This window comes from Canis lupus, chromosome 14 (assembly GCF_048164855.1).
Source record: "Canis lupus baileyi chromosome 14, mCanLup2.hap1, whole genome shotgun sequence".
In the NCBI taxonomy this organism is placed as follows: domain Eukaryota; kingdom Metazoa; phylum Chordata; class Mammalia; order Carnivora; family Canidae; genus Canis; species Canis lupus.
In genome coordinates this window covers 4806813-4822955 of record NC_132851.1, presented here as the reverse complement: position 1 = coordinate 4822955, position 16143 = coordinate 4806813, and the positions used below count along the sequence as shown (strand labels likewise).

The 16143-nt window shown below is 41.8% G+C and overlaps 1 protein-coding gene, 1 long non-coding RNA gene and 1 pseudogene across 7 annotated transcripts in view; 1 reads left to right on the top strand and 2 right to left on the bottom strand.

Annotated features, from left to right (window-relative positions):
- LOC140603637 (uncharacterized) overlaps positions 1–7825 on the bottom strand; it is a 13601-nt gene extending 5776 nt beyond the window's left edge. Inside the window, exon 1 of one of the 2 annotated variants that reach the window (XR_012006553.1) lies at positions 7121–7825. This is a non-coding gene — a long non-coding RNA (uncharacterized lncRNA). The remainder of the gene's footprint in view (positions 1–7120) is intronic. The other variant, XR_012006552.1, reaches the window with a different exon arrangement.
- Positions 5922–16143, top strand: ZNF706 (zinc finger protein 706). Of its 5 annotated transcripts, none has more exons than XM_072774061.1 (4): positions 5922–6041; positions 10882–11018; positions 13107–13214; positions 13930–16143. In XM_072774061.1, exons 2-3 carry the CDS (start codon positions 10884–10886, stop codon positions 13200–13202), a joined length of 231 nt encoding a protein of 76 aa, XP_072630162.1. In that variant the 5' UTR covers positions 5922–6041; positions 10882–10883; the 3' UTR covers positions 13203–13214; positions 13930–16143. The 5 variants fall into 5 exon arrangements, with proteins under 5 accessions (XP_072630162.1, XP_072630163.1, XP_072630164.1 ...); XM_072774062.1 differs by lacking the exon at positions 5922–6041 and adding an exon at positions 6545–6568; XM_072774063.1 differs by lacking the exon at positions 5922–6041 and adding an exon at positions 6675–6857.
- LOC140603634 (large ribosomal subunit protein eL32-like) lies at positions 9693–10222 on the bottom strand (annotated as a pseudogene).

The window sequence follows — 16143 nt, the reverse complement described above, 5'->3', positions numbered from 1 at the left end:
TGTGATACTTCAGTTGGAATTTGAAGAGAGAATAGAAAGTAGCCATGCTCGAAGGGAGGGCAGGGCATACAAGAGAGGCAAGAGATGGTTGGCTTAAGGAACTGAAAGACCATGGAGGCTAGGGCACAGCAAGAGAAAAGAATTTCAGGAGCCCAGACAATGCTTTGTGTGCCATGATAAGAAGACAGGATTTTACTCAGTGTGCCATGAATGGCCAATGAAGGGTTTTAAGCATGGAAGTAACCTGAGCAGATATGCAGTTTTAAAACATCATTATGATTGCCCAGAAGTAATTATACTAAAGGAGAGCTGAAGAATTTCTTCATTTCCTGGTAGGTTAATTGCTCCAGACAAACCAGGTGAAAGATGGCGACTTGGACTAGAACAATGGCAGCGCAGTTGGTGAAAAGCGGAGAGAGTCAGTACATATTTTGGAATAGAGTCAACATGACTTGGCAATAGATTGGAAGTGGGAGATAAGGGATTGAGAAGTATCAGGGCTAACAATAAGGTTTTGAAATGGTTACCCCAGTGGGTGGCAGTGCCTTTTCTGAGGTGGAATAAAGTGGATCAGAAGGAGATTTGCTGCATGGCAGTGGAGAGAATATTGGATGTTCCAGTTTTTGTCATCCAAAATCACTTTTTAAAAATATAACAGCTTTATTGAGATATAATTCACATAAGATACAAATTACTTAAAGTGCACAATTCGGTGGCTTTCAGTATATTCAGAGTTGTGCAATTAACACCACAGCCAATCTTAAAATATTTTCATCATCCCAAAAGAAAGTCCAGGCCCATTACCACGCACTTCCCATCCCCCTCCAATTCTCCCAGCCCTTGGCAACCACTAATCTACTTCATCTTTATAGACTTGCCAATTTTGAACATTTCAGATAAATCAAATCATTATACAATATGTGGTCTCTTGTGTCTAGATTCTTTCAGTTAACATAATGTTTTCAAGATTTGTCCATGCTGTCTCAGTGCTTAATGTCTCTTTATGGCTGACTCGTATTCTATTTTATGGATATACCTCTTTTATTTATCAACTCATCATTGACGAAAATTTGGGTTGTTTCTATTTTTGGGTTATTATGAATAGCCAGAATGCTGTTTTGAGCACTCATGTACAAGTTTTTGTGTGGATGTAAGTTTTCATTTCTCTTGGATGTGGACTTAGGACAGGAATTCCTGGACCATATGATAATTCTGCATTTAACCTTTTGAGGAACTACCAGAATGTTTTCACACTGCCACCAGCAAGTATGGGGGGAGGGGTGTCTATCTTCTCCACATCCACTCCAACACTTAATACCTATCTCTTTTATTACAGCCATCTTAATAGGTGTGAAGTTCTATCTCAGATTTGCTTTTCCCTGAGGGCTAATTATGGGGGGCATCTTTCCTTGTATGCATTGGCCATTTGTATGTCTTCTTTGAAGAAATACCTAATCAGATCTGTTGCCCATTTTTTAAATGAGTTACCTCTTTTTTTTTTCTCTTCAGAGATGGGGGAGGAGGGGCAGTGGGAGAGGGAGAGAGAGAGAGAATCCTAAACAGATTCCATGCCCAGCATGGAGCGCCCAAAGTGGGGCTTGATCCCACAGCTCCGAGATCATAACCTGGGTGGAAATCAAGAGTTGGACACTTAACCAGTTGAGTCACCCAGGCACCCCTGGGTTACTTCTTTTGTCATCAGTGCTTTTGGTGTCATATCTGAGAAGGCTTTGCTTAACCCCAGGTCATGGAGACTTATTCCTGTATTTTCTTCTAAGGATTTTATATTCTTAGCATCTACATTTAGATCTGTGATCCATTGTAATTTTTGTATACAGATGAGGTAGGGATCCAATTTCATTCTTATACATGTGGATATCCAATTGTTGCAGCACCATTTGTTGAAAGGACTGCTCCTTCCCTGTTGAATTTTCCTGGCATCTGTGTCGAAATCAATGTGAATATATATGTTTGGGTTCTCAATTCTATCCCATTGATCTATATGTCTGTTCTTATGATAGTACCACAGTCTTAATTACTATAGCTTTATAGTGTGTTTTGAAATTGGAAAGTATAAATCCTCCAACTCTGTTCCTCTTTTCAACATTGTTTTGGCTATTCTGATGTAAGGATAAAACAGACTCCTCTTCCCTGTGTCTCCTCTACTCCCAATAGTGCACTACAACACTACTTCCCTTCTGACACTAGATAGGTAGGACTTCCAAACATCAATTTTGCAACACCAGATAGATATCCTGCAATTTACTGTCTAGGGGGATAGCATCAGGTCCCACAGGTTAAGAGGTCAGTCGTACAAAACTACCCCAATATCCGCTTTCAGATGTCAATAGCAATAGCAGCTTGCTACCTGTGCTTCTGATTAATCTGCTATAAATCAGAGGTTCCCATAATCACCTCCTTAGTTTTGATTAACTTGCTAGAACAGCTCACAAAACTCAGAGAAACATTTACTTATGTTTAAACTGTTATTGTAAAAGATATTATAAAGAATGTAGATGTGCAGCCTGATGAGGAAGAACATAGGGCAAATTTCAGAAGGGTCCCAAGTGCAGGAGCTTCTGTTCCCATGTAACTGGGGTGTGCCACCTTCCCAGCATGGGGATGCGTTTACCAACCTGGAAGCTGATCAAATATTGCTCAGTAGTTTTTATAGAGCTTAATCTACAGCCCCCTCCCCTTTGCTTCCCCAGAGGTTGGTGGTTAGGGCTGGAAGTTTTAATCCTCTAATCACTTAGTCTATCTCTGGTAACCAGTCCTATCTTGACATGTAGGGGCCCCACCCCAAGTCATTTCATTAGCATAAATTCAGGTATGTTCAAAAGGAGCTCCTTATGAATGACAAAAGACACTCATATCACTCAGGAAATTCCAAGGTTTTTTGGAGCTTTGTGCCAGGAATGGGGTCAAAGACCAAATATACTTCTTATTTTATCACATCTGGGTTCCATGGAATTTCCAGATGGTTTTCACAATAAGCTTGTTGATTTATGCAAAAATGACAGCTGAGATTTTGATAGGGGAAGTACTGAATTTGCAGATAAATTTGGAGGAATATTGCCAGTTTTACAATATTAATTTTTTTTTGATCCATGAACATGGAATGCCTTTCCATTTATTTAGGTGTTTTGTAAGTTCTTTCAATAATGTTCTGTAGCATTCAGAATATAAGTTTTGCACTTCTTTTTGTAAATTTATTCCTAAGTATTTTCTTTTTGATGCAATTTTAATAAATTACAATATTTTAAAAACTGATTTTAACATCTCTGAAATTTGAGATGTATTATATAATCAAGGGTGTCTTAGCATTATGCCATAGTTCAAATGGCAGTCATTTTTTTTTTATCTTGGTGGAGATAAATGTAACTTACAATCAACAGCTTCTTTGATTCAATACCATACGGTATTTAAATATGAAATGTCTATAAAACATTAAAGTGGAAATGGAAAATAGGCATTTGGATATACCAATTTAGAAATCAGAAGAGAGGGTTGAATTAGTAGGCGGATGTAGGGTCATCTGAAGTTCATTATTTAAAGCCACAAGAGTGAATGAGATTCCTTCGGGGAAAGAGTATAGAGAAAATGAGAGAATCGAGGTTGTAGCCCCGAGAAATGGCAACAAGAAGTTGATTAGAGGAATAAGAGCTAGAAAAGGAAACATTTTTGTTTTGAGTTTATTGTTGTCATTATTGCTATTATTGGTGTCAGTAGATGGAAGGACCTATGGGGCCAGGACCTCGCCTCTTTTAAACTCTAATGAACCTCTAAGCTAAGCACTTTACTATATTTAGATATTAACCTACATGCCACAGATAAATTGAAAGTGATTCAGAATAATCTGTTTGAGAAATAATATATTGACTATCAACTCTTTCACTCCTGAAAATCAGACATGAATACAAATAAATAAATCTTTTAGGTCTTTAGAGAAGCATTTTAACCTGGTTGTGATTTTGGCTTGAAAATAGGCATATGGGGGCATCCCTGGTGGCGCAGCGGTTTGGCGCCGCCTGCAGCCTGGGGTGTGATCCTGGAGACCCGGGATCGGGTCCCACCCACATCGGGCTCCCTGCATGGAGCCTGCTTCTCCCTCTGCCTGTGTCTCTGCCTCTCTCTCTGTCTATGAATAAATAAATAAAATCTTTAAAAAAAATAGGCATATGATTACTGTATATTAACCTCGAGTAATTGTCTAAAGGTAGAAGAGAACTAGTCAATAGAAATACTGCAGCATTCACAATTAAAACCAGCAATGTGTCTAAAAATCCTTCTAAGGTTTTCATATCCCAGTTGCTGTCACATTTCTATAGAATAAGTAGGACACCAGCTGGTAGTAATGCTAATTCATCCACTTTTCGTTTACTGTTCATCACTTCTCAGATGTTGAATCTTATCCATTCCTTTCTTCCCTTCATATTTCAAATGCCCTAACCAACATATAAAGTTACCATAATACCATATCCTGTAAGCAGCAGTTTTTACCAGGGGAGATTTTGACCCCCAGAGGACACTTGGAAAGATATGGACACATTTTTCATTTGTGACGACTGGAGATAGCATGATATTGGCATCAAAAGGTTACAGAGCAGGGGTATTGCCAAACATCCTACAATCCCTAGGACAGGCCCCCCAGAGCAACAAATTATCTAGCCCAAAGTGTCAGTGGTGCCAAGGTTGAGAAACTCTACCAATGGAGATAAATTTCTATGTATACGAACTTTCTGGGGGCAAAGTCCTTAGCTTTTACCATACCTAAAAGGTGGTATAATGCAGAATTTTAAGAAACACTAGCTTAAATGGATATTTCGTCTAGGCATCGGTAACAAGTGGCATAGTAATATCGCCTCACAGCAAAAATCCCCTCTCCAGGTAAGACTTATTTCAGCCTGCCAAATTTCTCTGTCCCTTTCCACTGCCCACTCTGATTCATGGCTAGACAAACGCAGCTCTTTGGATTTCCTGTCTTTAGGTTCTCTGAGTACCTCATCCCCCTCCTGTTAGCCAGGTTAACACAGTCATTATGGTTGTGGTGACTACTGACTAAGCTAGAGCTTCATGCTATGTCCAAAGTTTTGCTTTCTTTAGATACCTCCAGTTCATTTGGCCAACATCCATTTAATCAGTGCCTACCATGTTTAGCACACTGCTAGGCACTGAGCATATGGTGATGAAAATGAGCTTGCAGCTCAATATTGGAGAGGTATCGGTAAGATTTAAGAACGTCAATTTAAAACCAGGAGAGGGGCAGGCCCGGTGGCGCAGCGGTTTGGTGCCGCCTGCAGCCTGGGGTGTGATCCTGGAGACCCCGGATCGAGTCCCACGTCGGGCTCCCTGCGTGGAGCCTGCTTCTCCCTGCCTGTGTCTCTGCCCCCTCTCTCCCTGTGTCTATGAATAAATAAATAAAATATCAAAAAAGAGTGTTTAAAAAAATAAAAATGATAAAACGGGGAGAGATATGAAAGTAAAGATGAGAGAGGCTGAAATGAGGATAAGGAAGGACTTATCAACCAGATCATTGTATGCTACCCAAATGCGACGAGCTGCTAGCTCCTTCCCGCTTATTTTGAACCATTCTGTCACGACTGTATCCCACTCCCCCGAGTTTATATTAAACTCGCTTCTCCTGGGTACTGACAGGCGAGTGGAGCGTGGACGCTATGGGCAAGGTGAGGACGCCAAACACAAAGGCTTCCCTTTTCCTCGTTACTAATAAATCTAATTAGAAACCAACGCGCGCGGTGGGGGGCGGGGCGGGGGAGAGGCGGCGTAAAGCCAAAGTCTAAAATGCCATTTCCAGATGATCAGCAGATCACAACCGCAATAGTTCTTAATCAGGTACTGGAGGTTGAGGTCGTGGCCTGTAAATCAAGACGCAAACAACAACCAAATTCAACTTAGCCATTTCCCCCAGTACTAGCAACTCTGCGCATTGGTAGTAGATGGCGGAGCCGGCCGGGGACCCAGCCAGCGGCGCCGAGGCAGTGCGGCTGGAATCCTCAACTCCCTAACCCCCCAGACTGGTAAAAATAACCGTGGTTTCCGTGGGAACCAGGCTGCGGGCCGGTGCGCGAAAGAACAAAGGCTGCGCGGCCGCGGCGGGGGCGGCGGGGGCGGCGGGCGCCCCGGGCCCCACGGTCTCCGGCGCCCGCGCAGCTCTCGGGGCCGGTCCCCGGGCCGCGGCACTGCAGGCGCCGGCGGAGCGGGAGGCGGGTGAGAAGGGACGCGGGGCCCGAGGCCCGGCCGCCGCCCCACCGAGGGAGCTGGCGAGCGACTTGCGAAACACGCCGCGGGCCGTCACCCAGCAGGACCGGCATCACGCGGCTCCCGCGCCGGCAGAAGCCGCCCAGAGAGCACGCGGCCGGGGCGGGGCGCCGGGGACACGGGGCGACGTCCCCCGCAGTTCCCGTCGCGCAGGGGCCGCCGGCGCCGCCAGGCCCCGCCCCCCGGCGCTTATGTAACAGGGGCGCGCTGCCATTGGCCCGTGCGACCGGAAAGGGCGGCGGCGTGCGAGCAGGGGCGGGGCGGGGGAGGCGGCCGCAGCAGGAAGGCGAGTGGGCGGCGGGCGGGCGGGCGCTGGGGCGCCTGGGAGCGCTGCGCGGCGTGCGCGGGCACGAGCGTAGTGGCCTCCCCCGAGGCTGAGGCGGCGGCGGGCGCGCGCGGCGGCGGCGGCGGCGGCGGCGGGCGCGAGGCGCGGGCTGTTGTGCTCTCCTCTTCCCGTCCTCGGCGGGTGGAGGCGGCCGAAGCGGTGCTGGGCGCGCTCCCCCTCCTCTCCCTCCGGCCACCTCCCCGGCCGCCTCGCGCTGCGCGGTCTCCGACGCAAGCCTGTCCCGGCCCGGGTGAGCGGCTGCGGGGGCGGCGCTGACGCCGCAGGACGTCGGGGAGCCGGGTGGGGGCCTGGCGGCGGGGTCGCGGCGGGTCGCGAGGGGCCGCCGGCCTCCGGGCCTTCCAGGCGGCGGCGGGGCCGGGCCGGGCCGGCCCTGTGCGGGCGCGGGGGCGGGCGCGGGCGCGGGCGCGGCGGCGGGGAGCTCGGCGCCTGCCGGGCCCTGCAGGTGGCGGGGTGCAGGCCGCCCGCGGCAGCCGAGCGCGGCGGTAACCTTACCCCGTGGCGGCCGCCGCCGCTGGGCTTCTGGAGCCGGGGCCGGAGGGGCCGGGTTTCGGCAGCCGAAGCCCGGGAGGCGCGCCTCGGGCCGGGGTCTGTGGGAAGCGGCGGGTAGGTGGGGGCTGTGTGGCGGCTGAGGAGGGGTGAGGACGGGGCTCCCCGCCCGGGGCCGGGGTCGACCTTCTCCTGCGCTTTCCTCTTCCCTCCCCCGACGGGACGGGGCTAAGAGCTAGGGTCGGAACGTCGATCAGCCCGGGCCTCTTGGTTTCAGAGGGTTGTGGAGAATGCTCCTACTTCCTGGATCCCAACATTTTTCTTGCTCGTCTGTTTTGGTTTTAAGGGGATCTTTTCCGGGGGGGGGGGGGCACTGCTTACTTGTTGCCTCGGTAAGAGCTCTTCATTTTGGAGAGAACTCTTGGTTCTACTTCCCTCTCCGCAGCGTTCTGAGAAAACCACACAGAGTTACGTTAACAACCTGCGCTTAAGGGGTCCTGCGGGCCTCAGTTTGTCCTGTGCAATTAAGAAGTCGTGCTTAAGATTTTGTAGAAAATTCGAGTGGCTTGAGAGCAGTTCCTGAGTTGAGCTGCCCAAAAGCAGGTGGCTCGTTCGTTTGCATTTCTGCTTTCAGAAAGGAAATCAATGCAGTGAGTTGTTGGAAGTCAAGGGCCTACCCCACGCATTTAGACTGTTGACTCTATTTCCTTTACCAGGTGCTAAGATTTCTGTTTTTAAAATGAGAATAAGCGATTACAGTTTCTACTTATTAAAGCTTTTATGGTTTTATTTGTTACTGTTAGGTGAAAATGGGTTAAATCTATTGTGTAATGTTATATTTTAGGAGAAGCCCTAAATGGAAAAGTTAAAAATAATGTGCATCTCGTTGCATTGTGCAGATCACTGCATGAAAATAGTTAATAACTTGTAATTACCAAAGAAACTTCTGGAATTGGTGGCTTAAATCAATTGAGGTTACCCACAGGATCTGTGTTAGCATTCGTAGCAGACATTCTGTAGAAGAGTTCAGATGCATGGAGGACTGAAGTATTCTAACATAAGGTACTGATAAAAGATGTTATAGAAAATTGGGATACATAAAGATTGAATACCTATGATCATCCAAATCATACTTAAGTGTCCAAATCTGTTTCTGTGGGAATAGGTTCCATATGCTTGCCATGGCATTTGTACTTCATATACATTTTTAAAAAAATCATCCCACTTGGCTTGGGATTAATAAAGATTTGGCTTTATAAAAACTAAAATGGAAGTTTAGTTTTCAAGGGCTAACACATCTGGTAATATTTACTATTATTTGAGAATATACTAAACTAGCATACTAAAAATTTTTATAGTTTGTTAAAATATTCAACTGAGTCTTTACAAAAAGCATTGATCCTCTTCTGTGTTTTATCTGACTTTCAGTCCTGAGCAAAATACTAGTGGGAATTTGGCCAAGCAGTGTATTTGTTTCTTCAGTTTCCCTTTTTTTGGGGAAGAAGCTCATGTGTTTCTATGAAATGCTTTGACTTTATATCCATTAACTGGTTAGGTTTCCAGTCAGAAAAAAAGCCAGCCCCGTTTGCTGGTAAAGATGATCTAGATCCATATTGTGTTCATATCCTACAATGATTTAAAAGCTTAAAGCTTAATTGCAGTGCTAGTCAAGGTCCTACATCAGAATTCTACTTAGGACCCAATTTCAATATACTTAAAAAGCAACTGGGGCCTATTAGACCCTTTATGAGCAGGTTTAACTTGTGTTGTCTAATAGAGGACTTTAGTTTTTTTTTTTTTAATTCCAGTATAAGTAATATACAGTGTTACATTAGTTTCAGGTGTACAATATCAACAATTCTATACACACAGTGCTCTTCATGATTAAATGTACTCTTTAATCCCTATCACCTATTTCACCATGCCCCATGCACCTCTTCTCTGGGAACCATCAGTTCTCTATAGTTAAGAGTCTGTTTCTTGGTTTGAGATAACTAATTTTTTTTTTTTTTTTTTAGGATTTTATTTATTTATTCATGAGAGACACACACAGAGCGGGGGGGGGGGGGGGGGGGCGGCAGACACACAGGCAGAGGGAGAAGCAGGCTCCATGCAGGGAGCCCGATGTGGGACTCAATCCCCAGGACTCCAGAATCACGACCTGGGCCAAAGGCAGGTGCTAAACCACTGAGCCACACAGGGATCCCCGAGAAAACTAATTTTAATGAAAAAGTAAAGTAACTTTTTTTTTTCAGTAACTTATTTTTAACCCATCTAGCTTCATTTCAGACTATCAGTAAAAGGTGGTGCATTTCAGTTTTGTAAAGGCATCTTTACCCTTTTTACAAGGTTCATTCTCTCAACTGGAAACTAATTTAGTCTTATTTAATTATTTCTCCAGCAATCCTGCAGGGACTAATTTTTTTTGAAAGGTTTAAGATAGTACAGTAGTTTTATGGAACCTGAGTATTTAAGAGAACTGTTCCCATTGCTCTTAGTATCTCCTTTAGAAGCTTTAGATGACAGCCCTTATTTCTTTTAAAGTTGTAAAAATCTTTTCTTTTTTTTTTTGGTAGTTTTATGGCTTTATTAACACAAATATGACACACACATAAGCTGTCTATTCATTTTCTTCGCTACTGCAGCCTGGCATTGGGATTGGTGACTCTGATGGCCAACTGGGCTGCTCTTTCCACAATGGCTTTGCTTTCTTGGAGAATACATTGTGAGCAATCTCTGCACAATATGATTTGTTGTTGCACATCAGCAGCACTTAAAGCTCCTTGACTTTGTGGACTAGAAACTTCCGGAAGCCACTGGGCAGCATGTGCTTTGTTTTCTTGTTGCTCCCATAACCAATGTTGGGCATCAAGATCTGGCTCTTGAATCTTCTGCGTACTCTATTGTCAATGCCTCTGGGTTTCCGCCAGTTGTGCTTAATTTTGACATATTGGTCTGACTGGTGCCGGATGAACTTCTTGGTCCTCTTTTTAATGATTTTGAGCTTCACCAGAGGTCTCAGGGCAGCCATTATGCCCAGCAATAGATGACTGCTACCTCTTAAAGTTGTAAAAATCTTAATTCACAACAGTGAATACTGGAAAGTAAAGTGCTCCAGCAAATGCTTGGGAAATGGCACTAAACTTTTCTGGTAAATTTTTAAAGATTACATATAGCGGAGTGCACAAATCTTAGATGTAAAGCTCAATGAATTTTTACAAATGAACACACCCGTATGACCACTACCCAGATGAAGACATAGAACCAATCACCACCCTTAAATTCCGCCCCCATGCCTTTTTTTTTTCCCCCCAGTCACTACCTCCTAGGGTAGCTTTGCCTATTTTGAACTGTATACAACCTATATACTTTGTGTCTGGCTTCTTTCCCTTAACACTGGATACAACCATGTTGTTACTTGTAACAATAGTTTCTTTTTGGATGTAGCATAATATTCTATTGTATAAATATATGGCAAGTTATGTATCCATTTTACCAGTAACTGGCATTTGGATTGTTTCCAGTTTTAGAAATGATGCTCTGATATACAAATATACAAATATATATATTTATATTCTGAGATTGTTAGGTTATAGAATAGACTACTACCAGTTTCCCACAGTGGTTGTACTAATTTATTCTCTAGTAGCATTGTATGTGAGAATTTGAAAACTCATACATTTTGATACCTATATAAAACTTAAGTCTCCAACTCTGAGAATGTTATTCTGTATTAATCACTGTAATGCCTCAACTTCTGTTTTTAGATATGGCTCGTGGACAGCAGAAGATTCAATCTCAGCAGAAAAATGCCAAAAAGCAAGCTGGACAAAAGAAGAAACAAGGACATGACCAAAAGGCTGCTGCCAAAGCTGCCTTAATATATACCTGCACTGTTTGTAGGGTAAGGGGAATTGAAAGACATAGTTTTCCTGTGGACAATTCTTTCCTTGGACGTTTGTTTATATAGGTTAAAATTTTGCAACTAAGGCAAAATAAACAGTAGATTGGAGAGCTGGTTATTTTAAGTGTCTGTCTTCAGTTGTCTATTTAACAGATAATTTTTTGAATGGCTCCTATGGGCAGGCACAGTTCTCTTTGTGTCAGGGAAAGGGAGAGAACAAAGCAAAGTCCCTTTCCCTCGTTTAGAATAAAGATGTCTTCAGGGCAGATACTGCCTTTTGAACTTTGTAAGGAAATCAGATCTTCATTCTTAGTTTAAGCTATGTAGGATACAAGTGAATATATCTCTGATTATAGAGTTGACTTCTTTTCCCCCCACTAAATTCATAGTGAGGATGTCTGCAAAACTATATGGAATATATTTACATTGACTAGAACTAATGTGTTTTAATAGATTTGAAGAATAATCATAACAACTACTATTCAGTGCTTATCAAGTGTTTTATATGTATCAGTCCACTAATCCACCATATGAAATAAAGGACTTGTATTCTCATTTTGCAGAAGAGTAAACTGAGTCATGGGGATTAAATAACTTGTGCATGATCACCCAGCTAGTGCAAAGAGCTGGGATCTGAACCCAGGCAGTCTAATTCTGGAGCCTACTTGTATACACACTGCCTTTCAAAGAAGTTTCTTTTAGATTCCAAGCCAGAATCTCTTTCTTGCTTTTTTGTTCAAGCTTAGCAGAAGCCCCAAAGGAAAAGTACATAGTAAAGTTTGTCCAATATATATGCATATATATACCATATGTATAAATGTGTTTTTTTTTTTTTCCCCCGAAGTCCTGCACCTGGGTAAGGTTGTGGGAAAGGATCTTGGCAAGACATGATTCTGAGACTAAAGTTCATCATCTGAAGGCATTACTGATGGAATAGAAGTTCCTAGCTATGTAAAAGTTCTCTTTAAAAGAGGAAATCCATTAAATATCTTGTCCATACTGAACATTGATACACTCAAAATAATGAAATCAAGCAACTTTAGACTTGTAAAGACAACTTTCCAACTTGTCTTTGTAAAGAGGAAGGGTAAAAGTAAATTTCATTAAATTACTAATGAGTAAATACTTAGATCTAAAAGTACTTAGAGTGGTTCACCTATTTAAAAACTCAGAACTGGGGCAGCTCGGGTAGCTCAGCAGTTTAGCGCCACCTTCAGCCCAGGTTGTGATCCTGGAGACCTGGGATCGAGTCCCACGTTGGGCTCCCTGCATGGAGCCTGCTTCTCCCTCTGCCTGTGTCTCTGCCTTTCTCTCTCTCGCTCTGTGTTTCTCGTGAATGAATAAATAAATAAATCTTTTAAAAAAATAAATAAAAACTCAGAACTGGGACTCCTGGGTGGCTCCGCGGTTTAGAGCCTGCCTTTGGCCTAGGGATCCAGTCCCACATCGGGCTCCCTGTGTGGAGCCTGCTTCTCCCTCTGCCTGTGTCTCTCCCTGCCCACCCCCCCCCCCGCCATGTCTCTCATGAATAAATATTTTTTAAAAAATAAAATAAAAACTCAGAACAAAACAGCAAAAACTTTCATTTTGTGTTTTGGTTTAATCAAATGGGCTAAAGACTAAATAATTGAAGGTCGTTGCATAGGGAAGTTGGTATAGTGTAGCATTTGAGAACTGAAGTACTAGTACTAAGTTAAAACAGATCTTGCACAAGTTACAGTCTAGGTTTTAGTTTCTTTATCATGCGAAATGAGAAAGGATAGTAGGAACTAATTTAAGATTACTATAGGAAGGTTCTGTGAGAATTCAGGTAACCTGCTTGACATAATGTGTTAAGTAAATGTATCTGTTTGCTGTTAAACAAGCAGAATGCCTCATTCTTAGTGACCCACCCTTTGTTCATATGTGAAATTTGGTGATATATTAGGAATTTCTTTGTTACAAGGTCCTTTTTTATGTCCACCACTAGTTACAGGAACTTAAAAGTGTTTTGGAGATAATTGTCTATCATGAGCAGGCTCAGGATTTGAAAAGTTAACATTTTTATTTCATGAATAAGGTTTCTTTTTTCCACAATTTTTTAATTAGACACAAATGCCAGACCCGAAGACCTTCAAGCAGCACTTTGAAAGCAAGCATCCTAAGACTCCACTTCCTCCAGAATTGGCTGATGTTCAGGCATAAAGTTGTTTACAGGTAGTTGACCTTTTGTCTTTTCATTTGTTAAGTCAAGGTTGTAAGCAAGAGCAAAATGATCTTCTGTAACTGAAAATAATGTGTACCTTCCAGCTGAGTTTTTATTGCTTCCCCGTGTTAAGCTCATGTTTACCTTTACAATTGATAAAAGCCCATTTTCCCAAACCAGATCTTCTCAATGCCTTTGAAACACCCAAGTATTTTACTACTGTAGCCCAAAATGGGGGGATGAGGTGATGCTGACCAACTCTGGTCCAAGAATGGAAGAGACTTACCAGCTAAAAGAAAATAACTATTACAAAGGCATTTGAGGGTCTTGCTCCCAGAAACGATGCAGAACAATGTTCCTGAGTGCCTTGTTGCAGGTATTTCACTTCCAGTATCTAACAGAGCTTCTGAGTGCATTGAGGTATATGGCAAATGTAGGCATATACTATATAAACTTGATGGTTGCTTGAAAATAATCTGTTTACACTTTCTGTGTGGTTGGTTTTTGGTTTTTTATTTTCCCTAAGTGGTGATGGTGGTGTGAGATAATTTTTTCTTTTTAAAGTAAATTCATCGAAGATTTGTTGTTTATAAAATCTTTGACAAATCCATCAGACTAACTTGATAGCCTATGCATGTGGTGCATTTTTCTTAGACATTTGAAATGCATTTAAGTTGTATTTGTGCAATGCTTACATTCACTGAAAATTTCATTTATGTTTTATAGGTGAATTCATGACACCTTTGACTCTTCTACTGTCTCAGACCTTAGGTAACAAACCTGCAGCTGCTTTTCTAACAAACTGTTGATCAGCAAAAATAAAGGGGCTACAGAAACACTCATTTTTATGCTGTTCCCTTTTGGGCTTCATGCAAAGACAATTCTGTGTAAATGTACAGTTGACTCTGATTTGGAAATCTGAAAATCAGTCCATCCTTGTTATAAAAATTTTTTTACAATTGTAATTATATTGATGTTCATATTGTGTAAAATAACTCATTTAATAAAGTAGTACTTTGATTTTACAACATCACAGGATAAATGGTTCTAGAAATTCTGTTCTAACTTTCCACATTATTTGCCTTATGAAAATCTAATGAATTCGTCAGCTAGAATTGCAAGCGCAATTCTTAATCTCCCTCTCTCAGCTCAGTGGCAGGTTCATTAGTTAAACTAGAACAGACTCATTCATACAGTTTTATTGGCAGCTGTTGACCTAGGTGAAAAATGACTTACTTGCTGCCTTAGTGTATTAACATCATGTGTCATTTCCCCCTCTGATGTTTCTATGTTTGAGGTTGGAATATTTCAACTTGCTATATGACCTGGCCGTAGCTGCCAGCCAGGTATACCCTGTAGATAACTGATAAATTCCTAATGTGGTTGGATTTTCAGTGAGCCCTTCTGAAAGATTAAGTTCTGAAGTATATGCCATAACAAAATCATCAGTAAGGCTGCCATTGAATACAAAATATGATGGATCATATGTGAACTGGTAAAGATCTATCTTATATAAGTTATACCAGATTCTTTCAGAATCCAAGTTCATTAATTGGCAATTAAAACTCAATTTTTGAAGGACTTTTTGGAAGTTATTAATGTTTTGGCCAATTTTATGAATGGTTTTTTATTAATAGGAAGATTGGAATTGCTTGTCGCTGGGTTAATTCCCCAAAACCTTCTCCCTCCTTTCCTTTGTAAATGAATAGTTGATTTTAGGAGTTTACTTTGTGCTGGTTCCTAAAATCCAAGACTGTACAGTATGACTTCTATCTGAACTAGTAAAGGATTAAAATAGGCCAATCTCCACATTCTTTTGGCTCTGAGGATGGGGAAATGGGCTGGTTCAGATGGATGAGGTAAATCCCTCCCAGTTAAGACAATTTTAGGGTTCTTCTAATTTGCTCTTGTCAACTATTAACTTTACTAGTGTAACTGCTGTAACTGTTTAAATTTTAAAGTTAATAGGAAGAACACTCAACTATTTGCTGGTAATTGCTTAGAGCCACAAATCTGATCCTGTGGATTTACAAAATGCATTCCCTCTTTCTGCTGTAATTTATCACTGCATTTGTTTTGTAGCTGTGCAGATTCTGCCCATCTTGTTTGACTTCACTGTAAGTTTAAGATATTGACAAGGAAAAGCTTCTTCAGTGGTGATAGTTTCTTAGCGACTTCTATTGCAATCTTAATTTAGTCTTTTTTTCCATGTATTTAATTTCCTAAGTTTCAGATTTAATATCTGTTACTTCCTAATATGTTGGGTACCAGAACATAAGAATTTGCCTGATTGCTTGTGGTGGGTATTATTGAAGTTCTGGTTAAATTACAATTTAAAGGTTTTTAAAAATGCTTTGACCATATGTATGTTTACATTTAGTAACAAATCATTTAAAAATCATTCACAAGTTTTGGTTTATTTTTTTTTTCATTTGTTTTACTGACTGTAATTCAGAATAAAAGCTTTTTGTTCTTGTATTTAACCCTTTTTTATAAGCAGCTGAAGACACCATATTTAATGTTATATCTCAGTGATAGGAAAATAGCTGCATTGGTCTTGCATAAGACATTAATTCTCATGCTTTGTGTAAGGATAATTAGTACAATCCCTTTCTATTATGTTTGAGTTAAATTTGCTCTAAGGGGAAAACTATAATTCTTAAGCATCCTCATTATTTAATTTGAAGATTCTTTAACAGATCACAGCAAAGTTCATCATAAAACTGTTATGGTGTCTTCAAAGACTTTATAAAATCTGAGACACTGAGAGGGAATTGGTCCGTTGTATTCTGTGTTTCCATTAATTGCCAAAAGGAATGGGGTAAGATTATATTTGTTTCCATTTTACTTCCTATGGATCTGCATCCCCATGTTTAACTGACACACTTGGGGCTCAGTTGTGTGCTGTAATGTCTTATTAAAGAAGATATTAAAACTAAA